At 42.3% G+C, this 24,611-nt stretch overlaps 1 protein-coding gene across 1 annotated transcript in view; it reads right to left on the reverse strand.

Annotated features, from left to right (window-relative positions):
* LOC118369884 (phospholipid phosphatase 4-like) overlaps window positions 1–24,611 on the reverse strand; it is a 127,840-nt gene that overhangs the window by 15,789 nt on the left and 87,440 nt on the right. The window contains exons 4-5 of the mRNA XM_035754656.2: window positions 7,383–7,446; window positions 5,307–5,431 (exon numbers count right to left, since the gene is read on the reverse strand). Of these exons, the coding sequence (XP_035610549.1) occupies window positions 5,307–5,431; window positions 7,383–7,446 (189 nt within the window). The remainder of the gene's footprint in view (window positions 1–5,306; window positions 5,432–7,382; window positions 7,447–24,611) is intronic.

Below are 24,611 nucleotides of genomic sequence, written 5' to 3' on the forward strand. Positions count from 1 at the left end.
TGATGCAACAGATGAGAACATTTAGCTTAAAATGTTGATAAACTATAAGGCTATTTCTTTACATTATAAGCGCAGCAATGTGCACCCGGCAGTAGGCTATAAGCGAGAATGTTCCATAAGCAGGAAAACACCATTCTCAAAAGCGACCACAAATGTGATTATGCATGTAATGTGTTTATTATAAAGGTGCATTTTTATGGTGAAAATTATCTTCCCCAATCTTGAAACTGCGCTGCATATGTTTGCCAGTCAGCCTCTACACCCATTGTAAAACAGATTAATATGCTTCATTTTAAGATGTTATTTGGCCACTTTAGTCGTGAAACAACGTTTATCAAAACATATAGGCCCATGGGCTAGGATTCATTGAGGTGTGAAACTAGATTTGAAAAAGTCGCAAAGAAAAAGCATGCACAGTTTGCCTTAAACTGGGATTCATTCACGCATTACACTATTTTTGATAAAATCTTGTCTTTACATATACTAAACAATACATGTGTGAAATGTATTTTGATTTAGAATGGACCATTATCATGCATCTGTATCGAAACAGGGGAACCGCAAAGAAAATACATGTAAAAATACTTTAACCGTGTTTAATTTTTATACCAGCCAGGTAGGCTATACTCCTGCTTTAAAGGGAAGCAATATGCTTAATATTAGGAAGGTTGAGAAATAAATATAGTAGGCAAAGCCTATAGAAAGCTGATGGGATTCTCCTCTTTTTAATAGAGGCCATCATTCTGATCGTGGACTTCAGGAAACAGCCGAATGAGCACCCACTATCCACAATGGGATAGTAGTGGAGAAGGTGGGAAGTTTTAAGTAACTCGACGTACACATCACGGACAAACTTAAATGGTCCACCCACACAGACAGCATGGTGAAGAAGGCGCAACAGCGCCTCTTCAACCTCAGCAGGCTGAAGAAATTTGGCTTGTCACCAAAAACACTCACAAAACACTTTTACAGATGCACAATCGAGAGAATCCTGTCAGACTGTATCACCGCCTGGTACAGCAACTGCTCCGCACACAACTGTAAGGCTCTCGAGAGGGTAGTGAGGTCTGCACAATACATTCCCGGGGGCAAACTACCTGCCCTCCAGGACACCTACACCACCCAATGTCACATTAAGGCCAAAAAGATCATCAAGGACGACAACCACCCGAGCCACTGCCTGTTCACCCCGCTATCATCCAGAAGGTGAGGTCAGTACAGGTGCATCAAAGCTGGGACCGAGAGACTGAAAAACAGCATCTATCTCAAGGCCATCAGGCTGTTAAACAGCCATCACTAAAATTGAGTGGATGCTGCCAACATGCTGACTCAAATCTCTAGCCACTTAATAATTACAAATTGGATGTAATAAATGTATCACTTGTCACTTTAAACAATGCCACTTTATATAATGTTTAAATACCCTACATTACTCATCTCATATGTATATACTGTACTCTATACCATCTACTGCATGTTGCCTATGCCGTTCGACCATCGCTCATCCATATATTTATATGTACATATTCTTATTCATTCCTTTATACTTGTGTGTGTATAAGGTAGTTGTTGTTTTTAGATGACTTGTTAGATATTACTGCATGGTCAGAAATAGACGCACAAGCATTTCGCTACACTCGCATAAACATCTGCTAACCATGTGTATGTGACCAATACAATTTGATTTGATTTGATTCTGTTTTCGCACGGAATTGCATAGCCTATAGAAATGTTGTGCAACATGAGCTCATGGGCTCTCATGAAGTGTTTGATTTGATTTTTGAGTGATTTGAAAGACAATAGAGCATGGAGTACCAGGCAGTTAGCAAGTTTGGTAGGCTATTAATGACCATCAGCAGCATCAGAGCTTGGAGAAGCCTAATTACCATGACTAAACAGTCACATGGAATTTTACTTCCATCACGACTTGTGACCGCTGGTGTGGCGGAAATACGGTCACCGTAACAGCCCTATGTCATGACAGGTGTGAATCTATGGGTCAGGACAGTGTTATCCCAGACCTGCTGTTTAGGACTCTCTCTCTACCTCACATGCTGTTTCTATCTCTGAATGATCAGTTATGAAAGCCAACTGACATTTACTCCTGAGGTGTTGACCTGTTGCACCCTCTACAACCACTTTGATTATTATTATCTGATTATTATTATCTTAGCTGGTCATCTATGAACGTTTGAACATTTTGGTCATGTTCTGTTATAATCTCCACCCGGCACAGCCAGAAGAGGACTGGCCACCCCTCAAAGAGCCTGGTTCCACTCTAGGGTTCATCCTAGGTTCTGGCCTTACTAGGGAGTTTTTCCTAGCGACCATGCTTCTACATCTGCATTGCTTGCTGTTTGGGGTTTTAGGCTGGGTTTCTGTACAGCACTTTGTGACATCGGCTGATGTAAAAAGGGCTTTATAAATACATTTGATTGATTGATTGATTGATTGTTATGATCATATTATGCACGTGTACGCATGTTATGTGTGTGGGAGTATGTTGGGGGTGTTTATGTGTATGTTGGGGTGTCAGTGTAAGTATGTTTGTGTGTGTGCAGAGTCCAGTGTGTGTGCATAGAGCCAGTGCAAGAGTGTTAGTGCAGGTTGTCCGGGTAGCCCTTTGATTAGCTATTTAGCAGTTTTGCTTAGCAGTCTTATGGCTTGGGGGTAGAGACTGTTGAGGTTGCTGTTGGTTCTAGACTTGGTGCCCTTGTACCACTTGCGTAGCAGGGAAAGCAGTCTGTGTCTTGGGTGGCTGGAGTCTTTGTGGGCCTTCCTCGGACACCACCTGATATGGAGGTCCTGGATGGCAGGGAGCGTTCTCACCACCCTCTAAACGCCTAGCGGTGCGGTGCCTTGCATTTGCAGTACCAGGCGGTGATGCAGCCAGTCAATATGCCTTCAATTGTGTAGCTGTAGACCTTTTTTCTTTACAAAAACATATACTTCCATTCCCATATTGGTTCTAGCATGAGGCAGGGCCATGACTACACCAGTGAAGGGGAACCAATTGTGCAAGTTCTCCCACTTAAAAAAATGAGAGAGGCCTGTAATTTTCATCATAGGTACACTTCAACTTTGACAGACAAAAGGATTTTAAAAAATCAAGAAAATCACATTGTAGGATTTTTAATGAATTTATTTGCAAATTATGGTGGAAAATACGTATTTGGTCACCTACAAACAAGCAAGATTTCTGGCTCTCACAGACCTGTAACGTCTTCTTTAAGAGGCTTCTCTGTCCTCCACTTGTTACCTGTATTAATGGCAACTGTTTGAACTTGTTATCAGTATAAAAGACACCTGTCCACAACCTCAAACAGTCACACTCCAAACTCCACTATGGCCAAGACCAAAGAGCTCTCAAAGGACACCAGAAACAAAATTGTAGACCTGCACCAGGCTGGGAAGACTGAATCTGCAATAGGTAAGTAGCTTGGTTTGAAGAAATCAACTGTTGGAGCTATTATTAGGAAATCTAAGACATAACAAGACCACTGATAATCTCCCTCGATCTGGGGCTCCACGCAAGATCTCACCCCGTGGGGTCAAAATGATCACAAGAACGGTGAGCAAAAATCCCAGAACCACACGGGGAGACCTAGTGAATGACCTGCAGAGAGCTGGAACCATAGTAACAAAGCCTACCATCAGCAACACACTACGCTGCCAGGGACTCAAATCCTGCAGTGCCAGACGTGTCCCCTGCTTCAGCCAGTACATGTCCAGGCCCATCTGAAGTTTGCTCGAGAGCATGTGGATGATCCAGAAGAAGATTGGGAGAATGTCATATGGTCAGATGAAACCAAAATATAACTTTTTGGTAAAAACTCAACTCGTCGTGTTTGGGGGACAAAAGAACACCATACCTACTGTGAAGCATGCGGGTGGAAACATCATGCAAAGGGACCAGGGCGACTGATCTGTGTAAAGGAAAGAATGAATGGGGCCATGTATCGTGAGATTTTGAGTGAAAACCTCCTTCCATCAGCAAGGGCATTGAAGATGAAACGTGGCTGGGTCTTTCGGCATGACAATGATCTCAAACACACCGCCCGGGCAATGAAGGAGTGGCTTCGTAAGAAGCATTTCAAGGTCCTGGAGTGGCCTAGCCAGTCTCCAGATCTCAATCCCATAGAAAATCTTTGGAGGGAGTTGAAAGTCCGTGTTGCCCAGCAACAGCCCCAAAACATCACTGCTCTAGAGGAGATCTGCATGGAGGAAGGGGCCAATATACCAGCAACAGTGTGTGAAAACCTTGTGAAGACTTACAGAAAACGTTTGACCTCTGTCATTGCCAACAAAGGGCATATAACAAAGTATTGAGAAACTTTTGTTATTGACCAAATACTTATTTTCCACCATAATTTGCAAATAAATTCATTAAAAATCCTACAATGTGATTTTCTGGATTTTTTTTTCATTTTGTCTGTCATAGTTGAAGTGTACCTATGATGAAAATTACAGGCCTCTCTCATCTTTTTAAGTGGGAGAACTTGCACAATTGGTGGCTGACTAAATACTTTTTTGCCCCACTGTAAGTTCCTGTCTAGCAGCAGAGATGTATTGGCTGTCTAGATTTGCAAAGAATTGACTCCTTCTAGTAGGAGGGTATAAATATATGTGCTTGTGTAATCATGTTTTTTTGTCTTTGCAGCTGTTTGACACAGTGGGTGAATAACATTGGTATGAGCTTTTTACTAGTTGTCTGTTTGTTTAGAACCTAACACCAGTAAGATAACACGAACACATGAAAGAAACCACTGTTCAAAAGTGAATTGTATCATTCTGGGAACATATGAAAACCATTCTAAGAACATTCAAACAGTTTAAGAATGTCATCACAAGTAGAATGATTTTGTGTTTTGGGAAACTATCTCTTGCAAAATCCCCACAATGTTCACATAACCTAAAGAAATGTGTTTTTGTGCACACTAAAATAACATTGTATAGTCATCTGCACACCTGGACAGTTTTGGTGTTTTGGGAACATCCCCACAATGTTCCCACAACCTAATTAAACTTTATGAGAACCTTCAAAGAACAGACTAAATGTTTTCTGGGAACGTTCTTGCAACGTCAAGCGAATGTTTATACAAACATTATATACTGATCATCACAACTGGACAGTTTTTGTGTTATGAGAACATTTGCTACAACCTAACCGATGTTCTGAGAACTTACACAGAACCAGTTTTGGTTTGCTGGGATCAATATTAGGGATTCTGTGCCTTGCCTGGCTCAACTGATCCCTAAAACATACTGATCGACAGTGTTGTGGCTGCTGACTGACTGACACTCACAAGAAGAGTGGCTGCTTGGGAAACTCTTGCGTCCCTCTGACACCAGGTATGGTTCTCCGGTGCACAGCATCTTAACATTCACCTGTCCATCTGGGAAACAACGCTGGAAGTAGTCTGGCCTGGGTCTGCAGAGAAAAGGAAGAAGACATTTCAATCAATCGCTAAAGTTATGCCACCTAAAGTTAACTTTAAGTACATGTCAAGGCATTTAGTTACTTATTTAAATCACAACCAGACGTGATTGGGAGTTCCATAGGCAGTCATTGTAAAGAAGAATTTGTTCATAACTGACTTGCATAGTTAAATAACGGTTAAATAAAAATGACAAAAATGTAATTAAGTGCCACACCGCATAACTGAATGGTGAATGCCAATTTAAATAAAGTACTCATTGATATACAGTGCCTTGTGAAAGTATTCGGCCCCCTTGAACTTTGCGACCTTTTGCCACATTTCAGGCTTCAAACATAAAGATATAAAACTGTATTTTTTTGTGAAGAATCAACAACAAGTGGGACACAATCATGAAGTGGAACGACATTTATTGGATATTTCAAACTTTTTTAACAAATCAAAAACTGAAAAATTGTGCGTGCAAAATTATTCAGCCCCTTTACTTTCAGTGCAGCAAACTCTCTCCAAAAGTTCAGTGAGGATCTCTGAATGATCCAATGTTGACCTAAATGACTAATGATGATAAATACAATCCACCTGTGTGTAATCAAGTCTCCGTATAAATGCACCTGCACTGTGATAGTCTCAGAGGTCCGTTAAAAGCGCAGAGAGCATCATGAAGAACAAGGAACACACCAGGCAGGTCCGAGATACTGTTGTGAAGAAGTTTAAAGCCGGATTTGGATACAAAAAGATTTCCCAAGCTTTAAACATCCCAAGGAGCACTGTGCAAGCGATAATATTGAAATGGAAGGAGTAACAGACCACTGCAAATCTACCAAGACCTGGCCGTCCCTCTAAACTTTCAGCTCATACAAGGAGAAGACTGATCAGAGATGCAGCCAAGAGGCCCATGATAACTCTGGATGAACTGCAGAGATCTACAGGTGAGGTGGGAGACTCTGTCCATAGGACAACAATCAGTCGTATATTGCACAAATCTGGCCTTTATGGAAGAGTGGCAAGAAGAAAGCCATTTCTTAAAGATATCCATAAAAAGTGTTGTTTAAAGTTTGCCACAAGCCACCTGGGAGACACACCAAACATGTGGAAGAATGAAATTAAAATTGAACTTTTTGGCAACAATGCAAAACGTTATGTTTGGCGTAAAAGCAACACAGCTCATCACCCTGAACACACCATCCCCACTGTCAAACATGGTGGTGGCAGCATCATGGTTTGGGCCTGCTTTTCTTCAGCGGGACAGGGAAGATGGTTAAAATTGATGGGAAGATGGATGGAGCCAAATACAGGACCATTCTGGAAGAAAACCTGATGGAGTCTGCAAAAGACCTGAGACTGGGACGGAGATTTGTCTTCCAACAAGACAATGATCCAAAACATAAAGCAAAATCTACAATGGAATGGTTCAAAAATAAACATATCCAGGTGTTAGAATGGCCAAGTCAAAGTCCAGACCTGAATCCAATCGAGAATCTGTGGAAAGAACTGAAAACTGCTGTTCACAAATGATCTCCATCCAACCTCACTGAGCTCGAGCTGTTTTGCAAGGAGGAATGGGAAACAAATTCAGTCTCTCGATGTGCAAAACTGATAGAGACATAACCCAAGCGACTTACAGCTGTAATCGCAGCAAAAGGTGGCGCTACAAAGTATTAACTTAAGGGGGCTGAATAATTTTGCACGCCCAATTTTTCAGTTTTTGATTTGTTAAAAAAGTTTGAAATATCCAATAAATGTCGTTCCACTTCATGATTGTGTCCCACTTGTTGTTGATTCTTCACAAAAAAATACAATTTTATATCTTTATGTTTGAAGCCTGAAATGTGGCAAAAGGTCGCAAAGTTCAAGGGGGCGGAATACATTCGCAAGGCACTGTATAATTCAACCTTGCCCAAACAGTTTTTGAGTCTAGTTGGTGTACTACAATGACGTATTTACCTGCCAACGATCAACTTGATAGTGTTTGTGAAGACTCCATTCAAGGCTAGAGCCAGCGAGACAGCTACAGGACATAGAAAGAACCAGAGACAGAAACAAGTTTTAAAGAGACACAGAGTAAAACACAACACAGCAAAATTATTGATCAACCGGGGGTGACACAGCACTTACAACCTCAGCAATAAACCTGAGTCAGAGGGCACGCATGTATCTATTACAGATGAATGATAATCTATGGGGAGTTTTGAGCTCCATTGTACTGTTTTCTTTGCAACTCTGGTAGAGATTCTGGATCTGTGCCAGTTATTCTGCATTTGATGTAGTAATAAAACAGAACATTAAAGGGATATGTTTTTTGAACCTTTATTTAACTAGGCTAAAACAAATTCTTATTTTCAATGACAGCCTTGTTCAGGGGCAGAATGAAAGATTTTTACCTTGTCTGCTCAGGGATTCAATTTTGCAACCTTCCAGTTACTAGTCCAACGCTCTAACCACTAGGCTATCTGCCGCCCCAGGATTCTGGGGCCTGGAGATAGCAGAGGTGACTGGAAGGATAGCAAACTAGTGGAGTAATTACAGTTGAAGTCGAAAGTTTACATACACTTAGGTTGGATTCATTAAAACACATTTTTCAACCACTCCACAAATGTCTTATTAACAAACTATAGTTTTGGCAAGTCGGTTAGGACATCTACTTTGTGCATGACACAGGTAATTTTTCCAACAATTGTTTACAAACAGATTATTTCACTTACAATTCACTGTATTACAATTCCAGTGGGTCAGAGGTTTACATACACTAAATTGACTGAGCCTTTAAACTGCTTGAAAATTCCAGAAAAGTATGTCATGGCTTTAGAAGCTTCTGATAAGCTAATTGACATAATTTGAGTCAATTGGAGGTGTACCTGTGGATGTATTTCAAGGCCTACCCTCAGTGCCTCTTGCTTGACATCATGGGAAAATCAAAAGAAATCAGCAAAGACCTCATCAGACCTTCATCCTTGTGAGCATTTTCCAAACGCCTGAAGGTACCACATTCATCTGTACAAAATAGTACGCAAGTATAAACACCATGGGACCACGCAGCAGTCATACCACTCAGGAATGGGACCCGTTCTGTCTCCTAGAGATGAACGTACTTTGGTGCGAAAAGTGCAAATCAATCCCAGAACAACAGCAAAAGACCTTTTGAAGATGCTGGAGGAAACAGGTACACAAGTATATTTATCCACAGTAAAAATAGTCCGATATCGACATAACCTGAAAGGTTGTGGCAAAATGGCTTAAGGACAACAAAGTCAGGGTATGGCCATCACAAAGCCTTGACCTCAATCCTATAGAACATTTGTGGGCAGAGCTGAAAAAGCGTGTGTGAGCAAGGAGGCCTTTACAACCCTGACTCAGTTACACCAGTTCTGTCAGGAGGAATGGGCCCAAATTTACCCATCTTATTGTGGGAAACTTGTGGAAGGCTACCCAAAACATTTGACCCAAGTTAAACAATTTAAAGGCAATTGCTACCAAATACTAATTGTGTGTATGTAAAATTCTGACCCACTGGGAATGTGATGAAAGAAATACAAGCTGAAATAAATCATTCTCTCAACTATTATTCTGACATTTAACATTATTAAAATAAAGTGGTGATTCTAACTGACCTAAGACAGGGAATTTTCCGCGGATTAATTAAATGTCAGGAATTGTGAAAAACAGAGTTTAAATGTATTTGGCTAAGGTGTATGTAAACTTTCAACTTCAACTGTATGTAAACTGGACACTATGTATCTGGAGGCTGCATTTATTGTAGCGGGGGATTTTAACAAAGCAAATTTGAGAACAAGGCTACCTAAATTCTACCAGCATATTAATTGCATGACATGCAGGGCTAATACTCTCGACCACTGCTACTCCAAATTCCGCGATGCATAAAAAGCCCTCCTGCACCCTCCCTGCGGCAAATCCGACCATGCCATCTTGTTTGTTCCATCTTATAGGCAGACACTCAAACAGGATGTACCAGTGACAAGAACCATTCAACGCTGGTCGACCAATCAGAAGCCACGCTTCAACTTTATATATATACATGTTAAACTTGTTGCCTATATTCCCACCTTTGGGAAAATGACTCCCAATGTTGAAGCAGAGACATGAGCATCTTGTCATTATTCAGATCTCTCGTTTCAGCCACTTGCGAATTGGAAAATAAAGTTGGCTGTGCACAGTGCATCGTTCGGATGCTGTCTTCCCATAAAGTAAATTGATGTTCTGACAAAATTATATAATTACTCCTGTCTAAATAAAATAATTCAAAATACTTCACCAGATAGCATCACTTAGCCAAAGCGGATCAATATCTTTAAAAAAACAACAACCTATGGATTGTTTCAAATCACAAGTGTGTAGGCCTATTTGGGAAGTGCAAAATTTGGGCAACATGTGGCAATAGGCCTAGCTGAATACTGAGTTGTGGCTGTCAGTGAAAAGTATCTAAGATATGTGTGAAGATAATGTGTCTTGAGTATAATTCAAAATGTTGAGATAAGAAGAAAGGGGAGGGGTGTGTGGTGAAGTTCTGACATGTTTCTCTCTCCAGAATGCACTCAGTTCTCCAGAATGATCTCAGCTGTCTCCCGCCAATTCTTGCGCATCCATTGTTTCATTGTGTGAATTGTTTGCCCTTTGATTGTTTATTTTGATAAATTCCCCATTACATATGTCACCTTTAGGCCTAGTAAATGTACCGTTAATCCCGTCTTTTGGTTGCAAACATTTCTGTTATTAACCATTGTGTGGCATTCGTGTTTTTCTTATTCACCCAATGTTTGCGGGTCTGATACAGCCATAGCAATTTACATAAAAATACTTCATACTTAGATGTTGACTTATATCAATTACAAGCAATATTGATAGCATATATGGTTAATATTTGCCATTTACCTCTATTAGATCATACTTCCGGCGCCTACAGAGATGGCCGCCTCGCTTCGCGTTCCTGGTAAACTATGCAGTATTTTGTTTTTTATGAGTTATTTCTTACATTGTTACCCCAGGAAATCTTAGGTTTTATTACATACAGTTAGGAGGAACTATTGGATATAAGAGCAACGTTACCTTACCAACATTACGACCAGGAATAAGACTTTCCCGAAGCAGATCCTTTGTTTGGTCCACCACCCAGGACAATGGATCGGATCCCAGTCGGTGATCCAAAACAACGGCGCAGCAGAATCGGCAGACGGAGCGGTCCTCTGGTCAGGCTCCGTGGACGGGCACATTGCGCACCGCTCCCGAGCATACTACTCGCCAATGTCCAGTCTCTTGACAACAAGGTAGACGAAATCCAAGCAAGGGTTGCCTTCCAGAGAGACATTAGAGACTGTAGTGTTCTTTGTTTACCGGAAACATGGCTCACTCGAGACACGCTACCGGAGACGGTACAGCCACCTGGTTTCTTCACGCATCGCGCCAACAGAAACAAGCATCTCTCTGGTAAGAAGAAGGGCGCTGGTGTATGCCTTATGATTAACGAGACGAGGTGTCATCATAACAACATACAGGAACTCAAGTCCTTTTGTTCACCTGATCTAGAATTCCTTACAATCAAATGCCGACCGCATTATCTACCAAGATAATTTTCTTTGATCATAATAACAGTCGTGTGTATTCCCTCCCAAGCAGACGGCGGCCTTGAAAGAACTTCATTTGACTCTATGTAAACTGGAAACCACATATCCTGAGGGTGTATTTATTGTAGCTGTGGATTTTAACAAGGCTAATCTGAAAACAAGGCTCCCTAAATTTTATCAGCATATCGATTAGCGGGCAAAACCCTGGATCGTTGTTATTCTAACTTCCACGATGCAGCATTAGCGCAAAACTGAAAGCGCGAACCACTGCTTTTAATCAGGGCAAGGTGACCGGAAATACAAACAGTTCAGCTATTCCCTCCACAAGGCAATCAAACAAGCTAAGCGTCAGTATAGAGTAGGGTCGCAATTCAACGGCTCAGACACGAGAGGTATGTGGCAGGGTCTACAGTCAATCATGGACTACAAAAGAAAAACCAGCCCTGTCGCATACCACGATGTCTTGCTCCCAGACAAATTAAACAACTTCTTTGCTCACTTTGAGGACAATACAGTGCCACTGACACGGCCCGCGACCAAAACCTGCGGGCTCTCCTTCACTGCAGCCAACGTGAGTAAAACATTTAAATGTGTTAACCCTCGCAAGGCAGCAGGCCTAGGCAGCATCCCCAGCTGCGTCCTCAGAGCATGCGCAGACCAGCTGGCTTGTGTGTTTACGGACATATTCAATCAATCCTTATCCCAGTCTGCTGTTCCCAAATGCTTCAATAGGGCCACTATTGTTCCTGCTCCCAAGAAAGATAAGGTAACTGAGCTAAATTACTACCGCCCAGTAGCACTCACTTCCGTCATCATGAAGTGCTTTGAGAGACTAGTAAAGGACCATATCACCTCCATCCTACCTGACACCCTAGACCCACTCCAATTTGCTTTCCGCCCCAATAGGTCCACAGATGATGCAATCGCAATCACACTGCACACTGCCCTAACCCATCTGGACAAGAGGAATACCTATGTGAGAATGCTGTTCATCGACTACAGCTCAGCATTTAACACCATAGTACCCTCCAAACTCGTCATTAAGCTTGAGACCCTGGTCTCGACCCCGCCCTGTGCAACTGGGTCCTGGACTTCCTGACGGGCCGCCCCCAGGTGGTGAGGGTAGGTAACATCTCCACCCCACTGATCCTCAACACTGGGGCCCCATAAGGGTGTGTGCTCAGCCCTCTCCTGTACTCCCTGTTCACCCATGACTGTGTGGCCATGCTCACCTCCAACTCAATCATAAAGTTTGCAGACAACACTACAGTGGTAGGCTTGATTACCAACAATGACGAGACAGCCTACAGGGAGAAGGTGAGGGCCCTCGGAGTGTGGTGTCAGGAAAATAACCTCACACTCAATGTCAACAAAACAAAGGAGATGATCGTGGACTTCAGGAAACAGCAGAGGGAGCAGCCCCCTATCCACATCGACGGGACAGTCATGGAGAAGGTGGGAAGTTTTAAGTTCCTCGGCGTACACATCACGGACAAACTGAAATGGTCCACCCACACAGACAGCGTGGTGAAGAAGGCGCAGCAGCGCCGCTTCAACCTCAGGAGACTGAAGAAATTTCACCAAAAACACTCTAGGTGTCCCTCCAGGACACCTACACCACCCGATGTCACAGGAAGGCCAAAAAGGTCAAACCCCCCTTAAAAGATTTAGATGCACTATTGTAAAGTGGCTGTTCCACTGGATGTCATAAGGTGAATGCACCAATTGGTAAGTCGCTCTGGATAAGAGCGTCTGCTAAATGACTTAAATGTAAATGTCATCAAGGACAACAACCACCCGAGCCACTGCCTGTTCACCACTCTATCATCCAGAAGGCGAGGTCAGTACAGGTGCAACAAAGCGGGGACAGAGAGACTGAAAATCAGCTTCTATCACAAGGCCATCAGACTGTTAAACAGCCATCACTAACATTGAGGGGCTGCTGCCAACATACTGACTCAAATCTCTAGCCACTTTAATAATTAAAAATTGACCTAATAAATGTATCACTAGCCACTTTAAACAATGCCACATTATATAATGTTTACATACCCTACATTACTTAACTCATGTGTATACTGTACTCTATACCATCTACTGCATCTTGCCTATGCCGTTCGGCCATCACTCATTCGTATATATTTATGTACATATTCTTACTCATTCTTTTACACTTGTGTGTATAAGGTAGTTGTTGTGAAATTGTTAGGTTAGATGACTTGTTAGATATTACTGCATGGTCGGAACTAGAAAGACAAGCATTTCGCTACACTCGCATTAACATCTGCTAACCATGTGATTGTGACAAATAAGATTTGATTTATCAATTAAAGCGCTATTTGTTTTTTGGATACAATGTAAATTTTGTAAACATATATCGATTATAATGACGATATGGGTGGAATAAATCATGTTAATCTTGAACAAATCTAAATTGAACAAGGTTTTCATCACCATTCATGTTTATAGCTTTGAACTGAACAAATTGGAAGGACAAATTTTACATGCAGTATTTTATGGAAATGATAAATAGCCACATTGCACACCAATTAGGTCCGGTCTACACACCACAACAGGGAATGAGTTTTACTGTCTGTGTGTTGCAAATTTATTTCTTGCACTTGATGCATGTGTCCTGTGTCTTCGTGTCATACCTGGGTCCACACACATCGCAGTGCTTCTTCTTGTTTCCACTATTGTTTTCACTATATATTTTACCTCTTGGGGATGTTATTCGAAAACATAATGTAAACTTTCACTGCTATGCGGATGACACACAGCTGTACATTTCAATGAAACATGGTGAAGCCCCAAAATTGCCCTCGCTAGAAGCATGTGTTTCAGACATAAGGAAGTGGATGGCTGCAAACTTTCTACTATTAAACTCGGACAAAACAGATGCTTGTTCTAGGTCCCAAAAAACAAAGAGAGCTTCTGTTGAATCTGACAATTAATCTTAACAGTCGTCTCAAATAAAACTGTGAAGGACCTCGGCGTTACTCTGGACCCTGATCTCTCTTTTGAAGAACATATCAAGACCATTTCGAGGACAGCTTTTTTCCATCTACGTAACATTGCAAAAATCAGAAACTTTCTGTCCAAAAATGATGCAGAAAAATTAATCCATGCTTTTGTCACTTCTAGGTTAGACTACTGCAATGCTCTATTTTCCGGCTACCCGGATAAAGCACTAAATAAACTAGAATCCTGACTAGAACCAAAACATTTGATCATATTACTCCAGTGCTAGCCTCTCTACACTGGCTTCCTGTCAAAGCAAGGGCTGATTTCAAGGTTTTACTGCTAACCTACAAAGCATTACATGGGCTTGCTCCTACGTACCTCTCTGATTTGGTCCTGCCGTACATACCTACACGTACGCTACGGTCACAAGACGCAGGCCTCCTAATTGTCCCTAGAATTTATAAGCAAACAGCTGGAGGCAGGGCTTTCTCCTATAGAGCTCCATTTTTATGGAACGGTCTGCCTACCCATGTCAGAGACGCAAACTCGGTCCCAACCTTTAAGTCTTTACTGAAGACTCATCTCTTCAGTGGGTCATATGATTGAGTGTAGTCTGGCCCAGGAGTGGGAAGGTGAACGGAAAGGCTCTGGAGCATCGAACCGCCCTTGCTGTCTCTGCCTGGCCGGTTCCCCTCTTTCCACTGGGATTCTCTGCCTCTAACCCTGTTACGGGGGCTGAGTCACTGGCTTGCTGGGGCTCTCTCATGCCGTCCCTGGGGGGGGAGTGCGTCACCTGGGTGGGTTGATTCACTGTTGTGGTCAGCCTGTCTGGGTTGGCGCCCCCCTTGGGTTGTACCGTGGCGGAGATCTTTGTGGGCTATACTCGGCCTTGTCTCAGGATGGTAAGTTGGTGGTTGAAGATATCCCTCTAGTGGTGTGGGGGCTGTGCTTTGGCAAAGTGGGTGGGGTTATATCCTTCCTGTTTGGCCCTGTCCGGGGGTGTCCTCGGATGGGGCCACAGTGTCTCCTGACCCCTCCTGTCTCAGCCTCCAGTATTTATGCTGCAGTAGTTTATGTGTCAGGGGGCTAGGGTCAGTTTGTTATATCTGGAGTACTTCTCCTGTCCTATTCGGTGTCCTGTGTGAATCTAAGTGTGCGTTCTCTAATTCTCTCCTTCTCTCTTTCTTTCTCTCTCTCGGAGGACCTGAGCCCTAGGACCATGCCCCAGGACTACCTGACATGATGACTCCTTGCTGTCCCCAGTCCACCTGGCCATGCTGCTGCTCCAGTTTCAACTGGCCTGGGCCCTAGGACCATGTCCCAGGACTACCTGACATGATGACTCCTTGCTGTCCCCAGTCCACCTGGCCATGCTGCTGCTCCAGTTTCAACTGACCTGAGCCCTAGGACCGTGCCCCAGGACTACCTGACATGATGGCTCCTTGCTGTCCCCAGTCCACCTGACTGTGCTGCTGCTCCAGTTTCAACTGTTCTGCCTTATTATTATTCGACCATGCTGGTCATTTATGAACATTTGAACATCTTGGTCATGTTCTGTTATAATCTCTACCCGGCACAGCCAGAAGAGGACTGGCCACCCCACATAGCCCGGTTCCTCTCTAGGTTTCTTCCTAGGTTTTGGCCTTTCTAGGGAGTTTTTCCTAGCCACCGTGCTTTTACACCTGCATTGTTTGCTGTTTGGGGTTTTAGGCTGGGTTTCTGTACAGCACTTTGAGATATCAGCTGATGTACGAAGGGCTATATAAATACATTTGATTTGATTTGATTTTATTTGTTGCTACCGGCTGCAATCTATGCATGGAATATTCCACGCATATGATGAAGTAGCATAGAATGATGAAAACACTTAGTTCAGGAATTTTACTTACATCTCACTCACTCACTCACTCACTCACTCACTCACTCACTCACTCACTCACTCACTCACTCACTCACTCACTCACTCACTCACTCACTCACTCACTCACTCACATATATAGTTACAGCAGGCCAAGTTAGGAGAGTCAGACACACACACACACACTTCCGGTATTGGAGTTGTTGGTTCCGTGGGTCGGGTGGATGGGGTACCAACATCCTCCTCCTGAATCCTCCTCACGATGGCTGCAGAAGCTGGGGTCCTTTGAATATTTTACCTTCTCTGGATTTGAGGTCTTGCCCAGCTCCTCGAGAAGCTCCTTTGGAGCTTCCCTGTTTAATCTCGGTGCAACGCCATCCAGATGAACAACGCGTTGTACGCACAGATGTCCAAGATGTTGAAGAATATCACCAGTGGCCACCGTAGGGTTCTTCTTTTGCAACTGTAGACAGTCTAAATTGTCCATTCCTCCTTTTGTGGCATTGTAATCCATTCTGATTTCTGGTTTTTGAGGTTCCTGGCCACAGATTCTCCCATTCCAATGCAGCATACTCATGAGTACCACATTTTTGGCTTTGTTTGGCACGTAGGACACTAGGGAGGTGTCGGGCCGCGAACACAACCTTAGTAGAATTAATTGGCATGTTCTGTGTATTCAACAGCTGAGGTGGGAGCTCTGGTTTCTTTTTCCCTACCATCGTCAGCTTCCTCTTGAGGAGCTCCTGTCCCAGCTTATGCGAAGTAAAAAAGCTATCGCATGTGATGTTGTGGCAACGGAGTCCCTGTGTCATGTCCAGGACACCCCGCATCCCTTGGTTCTTTTCAGGGGCTCCACCATCTGGCTTCCTTGTATACACTTGCAAGTTCCACACATATGAAGAAGCAGCATCACAGGCAGCCCAGATCTTGATTACATATTTTGCGGGTTTAGACGGTATGTACTGCCTGAAGGAGCAGCGGCCCCTAAATGGCATAAGCTGCTCATCAACAGTAATTTTGGGCCCAGGGCTGTAAAACAGGGGAAGGCTGTCCACCCACTTGTCCCACAGTGACTTTATAGACGCTAGCTTGTATCTCTGCCGCCGAGCTGGTCTGGGGTCTCAATTATCGAAGTGGTTCATCCTGGAAATAATGTGGAAGTTTTCCAAAAACATTGTTGCACAGAAAAGTTCTCTGCCAGTTCCTGCATCCCACAAGGTATGGATCTGAAAACACCAGCAAGGATAAGAATCCAAAAGTATGCATGTACAGTGCCTTGTGAAAGTATTCGGCCCCCTTGAACTTTGCAACCTTTTGCCACATTTCAGGCTTCAAACATAAAGATATACAACTATTTTTTTGTGAAGAATCAACAACAAGTGGGACACAATCATGAAGTGGAACGACATTTATTGGATATTTCAAACTTTAACAAATCAAAAACTGAAAAATTGGGAGTGCAAAATTATTCAGCCCCTTTACTTTCAGTGCAGCAAACTCTCTCCAGAAGTTCAGTGAGGATCTCTGAATGATCCAATGTTGACCTAAATGACTAATGATGATAAATACAATCCACCTGTGTGTAATCAAGTCTCCGTATGAATGCACCTGCACTGTGATAGTATCAGAGGTCCGTTAAAAGAGCAGAGAGCATCATGAAGAACAAGGAACACACCAGGCAGGTCCGAGATACTGTTGTGAAGAAGTTTAAAGCCAGATTTGGATACAAAAATATTTCCCAAGCTTTAAACATCCCAAGGAGCACTGTGCAAGCGATAATATTGAAATGGAAGGAGTATCAGACCACTGCAAATCTACCAAGACCTGGCCGTCCCTCTAAACTTTCAGCTCATACAAGGAGAAGACTGATCAGAGATGCAGCCAAGAGGCCCATGATCACTCTGGATTAACTGCAGAGATCTACAGCTGAGGTGGGAGACGCTGTCCATAGGACAACAATCAGTCGTATATTGCACAAATCTGGCCTTTATGGAAGAGTGGCAAGAAGAAAGCCATTTCTTAAAGATATCCATAAAAAGTGTCGTTTAAAGTTTGCCACAAGCCACCTGGGAGACACACCAAACATGTGGAAGAAGGTGCTCTGGTCAGATGAAACCAAAATTGAACTTTTTGGCAACAATGCAAAATGTTATGTTTGGCGTAAAAGCAACGCAGCTCATCACCCTGAACACACCACCCCCACTGTCAAACATGGTGGTGGCAGCATCATGGTTTGGGCCTGCTTTTCTTCAGCAGGGACAGGGAAGATGGTTAAAATTGATGGGAAGATGGATGGAGCCAAATACAGGACCATTCTGGAAGAAAACCTGATGGAGTCTGCAAAAGACCTGAGACTGGGACGGAGATTTGTCTTCCAACAAGACAATGATCCAAAACATAAAGCAAAATCTACAATGGAATGGTTCAAAAATAAACATATCCAAGTGTTAGAATGGCCAAGTCAAAGTTCAGACCTGAATCCAATCGAGAATCTGTGGAAAGAACTGAAAACTGCTGTTCACAAATGCTCTCCATCCAACCTCACTGAGCTCGAGCTGTTTTGCAAGGAGGAATGGGAAAAAATTTCAGTCTCTCGATGTGCAAAACTGATAGAGACATACCCCAAGCGACTTACAGCTGTAATCGCAGCAAAAGGTGGCGCTACAAAGTATTAATGTAAGGGGGCTGAATAATTTTGCACGCCCAGTTTTTCAGTTTATGATTTGTTACAAAAGTTTGAAATATCCAATAAATGTCATTCCACTTCATGATTGTGTCCCACTTGTTGTTGATTCTTCACAAAAAAAATACAGTTTTATATCTTTATGTTTGAAGCCTGAAATGTGGCAAAAGGTCGCAAAGTTCAAGGGGGCCAAATACTTTCGCAAGGCACTGTAAATGAGTTTGGTCCATCTCCTTCCATCTCTCTCCAAAAACACGCCTTCCCTCTAAATTAGTGCAGTCCAGAATGATTTTCTGGATGGTGTCTGGGATGAACAGTTCAAAAGAAGGCTTTATATTCTGCACATGAGTAAATGCCTATCTGTGTTGGTCCCGGTTGCATCACATTGGCAGTCATGCAGGGTGGCTCATTCCTTGGCCAAGAAGACCATTCAATTTCACAATTTTTTGACATCCATATTTTTCCTCCTGCAGACTGCTGATGAGCTGGTTGCTGACAGGCTGGTCCTGGGGCTGGCTGCTGACAGGCTGGTTCTGGGACTGGCTGAGGGTCATCCCATCCTCTTTGTCCATCTCACTGTCAGACTTCGAATTGACAGAGACATGATCCTCATATTCTGAAAATTCTTCATCGTCCAAAATGGAAGACGTTCCTTCCACACTAGCTTTATTTCTAAAGCCTTCTGAATAGAGCTTATTTTTTGCCATACTGATTGATTGTGGTAAGGAGCCACACATGCAAAGATATTTATTTGTTTTGTTTTGTCAATGAGCATATGTCTGCCTTCTCTGTCCTGATAATGTTGAGGGAGCACGCGTGCCTGAGCATGCATTGTAGGAAAAAAAATGTAAGAAAATGCCAATTTGGGATGTCTGATTTCTTATTTTCTTAACCTGTTGAATCTAGGGGTAATTCTTTTTTGTTTTTTAACCTCTTGCGCCGAGCCATCCCAGATCCGGTATCGTGACTACAGCCTCAAGCTCATTACCATAACGCAACGTTACCGATTTCTAAAAATCGCAAATGAAATGAAATAAATATGCCTGCTCTCAAGCTTAGCCTTTTCTTAGCAACACTGTCATCTCAGATTTTCAAAATATGCTTTTTAACCATAGAAAATCAATCATTTGTGTAAGAGTGTTGATGGCTAGCTTAGCATTTAGCATAGCATTTAGCACGCAACATATTCACAAAAACCAGCAAAGGAATCAAATAAAATAATTTACCTTTGAAGAACTTCAGATGTTTCAATGAGGAGACTCTCAGTTACATAGCAGATGTCCAGTTTTTCCTGAAAGATTATTTGTGTAGGACAAATCGCTCCGTTTTGTTACTACACATTTGGCTACCGAAACTAACCGAAAATTCAGTCACCTAAACGTCAAACTTTTTCCGAATTAACTCCATAATATCGACCGAAACATGGCAAACGTTGTTTGAATCAATCCTCAAGGTGTTTTGTCAAATATCTCTTCATTGATATGCCGTTCGTGGAAGCATGGTTTTTCTCAGAATCCCATGGAAAAATACCAGCAGCTGAGTTTTGCGCACCAATTTCCACGCAGGACACCGTGCGGACACTTGGCAAATGTAGTCTCATTTGGTCAATCTTCCAATGATATGCCTGCAAATAGGTCACAATGCTGCAGACCCCTTGGGGAAACGATAGAAAGGGTAGGCTCATTCACAGCCATATAAGGAGATAATGCAAAACGTAGCCTCAGAAATCCTGTTCATTTCCTGGTTGCAGAAACATCTTGGTTTTGCCTGAAGCTTTTGTTCTAGGGCACTCACAGTGAAAATCTTTGCAGTTCTGGAAACGTCAGAGTGTTTTCTTTCCAAAGCTATCAATTCCATGCATAGTCGAGCATCTTTTCGTGACAAAATATTGCACTTAAAACGGGCACGTCTTTTTATCCAAAATTGAAATACTTCCCCTAGAGTCTTAAGAGGTTTTAAATAACGTTCCCAAAGTAAACGGGCTATTTTTCAGGACCAGAAAATAGAATATGCATATAATTGATTTCTTATTTTCTTAACTCACCACGTTCACAGCTCATCAGTTGAGCTTCTCAATAAAAAAATATTCACCTCACACAGTAACATGCTGACCAGACTGCCATCGTGACCATGTTGATTTTGTCCACCCATACCTTACACAATCAGGACACACATTTTGAAATATCAAAACGAGCTCTGAACCAACTATATTAATTTGAGGACAGATTGAAAATCATTAAACATGTATGGCAATTTAGCTAGCTAGCTAGCTAATTTGTCCCGTGGTTGTTATTTTACCTGAAATGTACAAAGTCCTCTATTCCGACAATTAAAGGGGTAAACCGAGTATGTTTTTAGCAATCTCTCCGCCTTCAGGCTTCTTCTTCTTTGGACTTTAAATGACAGTTGTCAACCAACTTTAGGGTGCATTACCACTACCAACTGGACTGGAGTGTGGACCTCAGTTCATCTTTCAATCACCCACGTGGGTATATGCTCCTACAAACCAATGAGTAGATTGGAAAAGCGGGACTTGCAGAGAGGTGGGACTTGCAGCGCGTCAAGCTTCACAAATAGAACCAAGTTCTATTTTTAGAGCCTGCCTATGCAGACGCTCATTGACGCATGAGCAGTGAGGTTGTAATGATTGAATAATATGTGGATATTTATTTTGCAACACGAGCGCACAGGAGCAGTGTGGTCAGCATGTAAGTCAATGATGTCTGTTTATCATGATCTGATGATCCTAAATGTCCAGTGGGAACATTAAAACAGCTGTCTGTCCCGAGCTCACTGGCAGGAAACTCTGAGGGCCCAGAATTGGCTAGTTGATATAATGTTGCGCTTCACTAGTGATAGCTCAAGACAAATAGAAAGGAAGGCAGACAGGCAGAGTAGAGAGAATAATGTGATTGAAATAACCTGAATTTTCATCAGCATATGTTCTACTGTTTTTATCTGTCAGCTTTAGGCCTATGTACTCTACTTAGTTAGCAATTAATTTTATAAACCTACTGCTGCGTTGGCCTTTAGGCTATCTTTGAGTTCCATGCGCTCATTTCTTTAGCCACAATGGATCACGGTGTATCAATTTGTCCATATGTGTCCGAGGCTCGTGCTGTCGCATTAGTTGAATTTGGAAAATGTCATTATTTTTTTAATTCATATTTTTATGATTAACCTCATGACAATGATTCTGAGAAAGGAAATGTTATTATTTAAAGCAAACTGTTCCACACGCAGGTAGGTAGAAATGTTTGGGTAAATTGTAAGCTTCCCCAAACTTGAAACTCAGGAGCCAACTACGGTCTTTACTATAACACCCATTAAAAAACATTGTGTAAAGGCAAGCACACATAGGAGGTCCCGTGAAAAAAAATGTGTCCAACTGATTAGTTCTGGCGCCAGCCCTGGGTTGTTGTATTTCTTCTCTTTCAGTCCTGTTGCATCCACGAAGTGAGTGCCTAACATGCTGGCCATCCGTCTCTGCATGTGCATCCATGTGCGACATCGTACACATGTTGAGTTTGTCTATCCCTACCAGATGCGATCTGGACGCGCAGGTTGAAATATGAAAACAAACTCTGAAGTAATTATTCTGTATTACTTTGGTGGCATGACGATGTGATAAGACGCCTTTTCTAGCCGGCATTTTCAGTGGCCCTGTTGAAAATGATTCTGATTCTTCTGATTTCACTGCGATTGAGCAGTGGTAACATGGGTAAGTACCTTATATCATATTGTAGGACAGTGATATTATTGCCAGGACAGGAATATAATTTATGAAATACAAATTGTAGGCTATCAGTTTTACACATCTAGGCATTCGCCTCTCACAGACTCCCATATGCCTTTAGTATACATGACGACAGGCTGTAACTGATTACTAGAAATAGCCAGCGTCTTTCAACTTACAACCAAACTACTCTGTTATGAGTCATAAATTATGCATTTCCTGAACAAAAGTCAAGGAAAAAAAGATAATACTCATCCAATCCCAATTTAAAAATAAACAATATTTTATGCGTGCTTTTCTAAACAGATGCCACCTGCTAAGACATAAGTTGGTCGTCTTTGTATTAATAAGGTGCAGACACAGAGAGGTTGTTATTGGTGCATCCTGTAAATGTGATAAGGGAGCATGGGCAATATTATCACCTTGTCCAGGAACTACTACTTGATGGTGCCCAACATCACCAATACTTCCAGATGAGTGAAGAAGAGATGGAGACTTCTGTCTTTTGTTGGCCCAGACCTCACCAAGCAGACGACCAACTACAGGACCCTCAATAGAGCCAAAGCAAAGACTAACTGTAACTCTAAGGTCAATTATTGGAAAAGGTTGTATTGTGTTAGCAGGTGCATGGAGAAAAGCATTATACTACAGTGTAAAGAAACTCCAGCACACTGGTGATCATGATGCTCCACAGATGTAGGCCTATTTTCCATTGCATCTAGGGAGCAGCAACATCACCATGTGCTGGAGTGTCTTCTCATTATACTCAAGGTAAGTAAGACACATTGTTCTTTGTTAAGTCTTTAATATATAAATATTCAAGGTGACATGAACAGCCATGTCAAGGCATGGTGCACCTGTTGTAGGTGACACGAACAGCTACAGCAAGGCACGATGCACCTGTTGTAGGTGAGATGAACAGCAAGGCTTGTAAAAAATGGCATATCCCCCCAATTACAATATCCACTCAATAGAAAAAAACAATTAAAAGAAAATGAAATACAAGCTGCAAATATAACTGCAACAACAAAAAAAGTGCATTCATAAAAAGTTGGTTTCACTTTAAAACTTTCACAAGGCCTTCTAAAACAACATAGGTCTACATATATGCAGGAATGGGATCTTCCTTTTAAGAAGGTATTATCGATGTAACTCTGAGTCTGTCTCAGCTCTCTAGAGAGAATGTATTGAAACCTTCATCTCAGCTATGTGTTGGAAACCTAGGTTCTGGTGAGTATTGATCCTTGAGCTCATCGTACATGATTGGCTGTGGTCCACCTCTTCCGTGCGGTGTAATTGCTGGCCTTGGTGGTGGCAGTGGTGTTGCCTGCTGGTAATCCCAGTTGTGTTGGAGACCTACAGTTGAAGTCGGAAGTTTACATACACCTTAGCCAAATACATTTAAACTCAGTTTTTCACAATTCCTGACATTTAATCCAAGTAAAAATTCCCTGTCTTAGGTCAGTTAGGATCACCACTTTATTTTAAGAATGTGAAATGTCAGAATAACAGTAGAGAGAATGATTTATTTAAGATTTTATTTATTTCATCACATTCCCAGTGGGTCATAATTTTATATACACTCAATTAGTATTTGGTAGCATTGCCTTTCAATTGTTTAACTTGGGTCAAACGTTTAAGGTAGCCTTCCACAAGCTTCCCACAATAAGTTGGGTGACGTTTGGCCCATTCCTCCTGACAGAGCTGGTGTAACTGAGTCAGGGTTGTAGGCCTCCTTGCTCGCACACGCTTTTTCAGTTCTGCCCACAAATTCTCTATAGATTTGAGGTCAGGGCTTTGTGATGGCCACTCCAATACCATGACTTTGCTGTCCTTAAGCCATTTTGCCAAAACTTTGGAAGTATGCTTGGGGTCATTGTTCATTTGGAAGAACCATTTGGATAAAGCTTTAACTTCCTGACTGATGTCTTGAGATGTTGCTTCAATATATCCACATCATTTTCTTTCCTCATGATGCCATCTATTTTGTGAAGAGCACCAGTCCCTTCTGCAGCAAACACCCCACAACATGATGCTGCCACCCCCGTGCTTCACGGATGTTATGGTGTTCTTCGGCTTGCAAGCCTCCCCCTTTCTCCTCCAAACATAACAATGATCATTATGGCCAAACAGTTCTATTTTTTGTTTCATCAGACCAGAGGACATTTCTCCAAAAAGTACAATCTTTGTCCCCATGTGCAGTTGCAAACCATAGTCTGGATTTTCTATGGCAGTTTTGGAGCAGTGGCTTCTTCCTTGCTGAGCGGCCTTTCAGGTTATGTCGATATAGGACTCGTTTTACTGTGGATATAGATACTTTTGTACCTGTTTCCTCCAGCATCTTCACAAGGTTCTT

Source organism: Oncorhynchus keta, chromosome 36 (assembly GCF_023373465.1).
Source record: "Oncorhynchus keta strain PuntledgeMale-10-30-2019 chromosome 36, Oket_V2, whole genome shotgun sequence".
In the NCBI taxonomy this organism is placed as follows: Eukaryota; Metazoa; Chordata; class Actinopteri; order Salmoniformes; family Salmonidae; genus Oncorhynchus; species Oncorhynchus keta.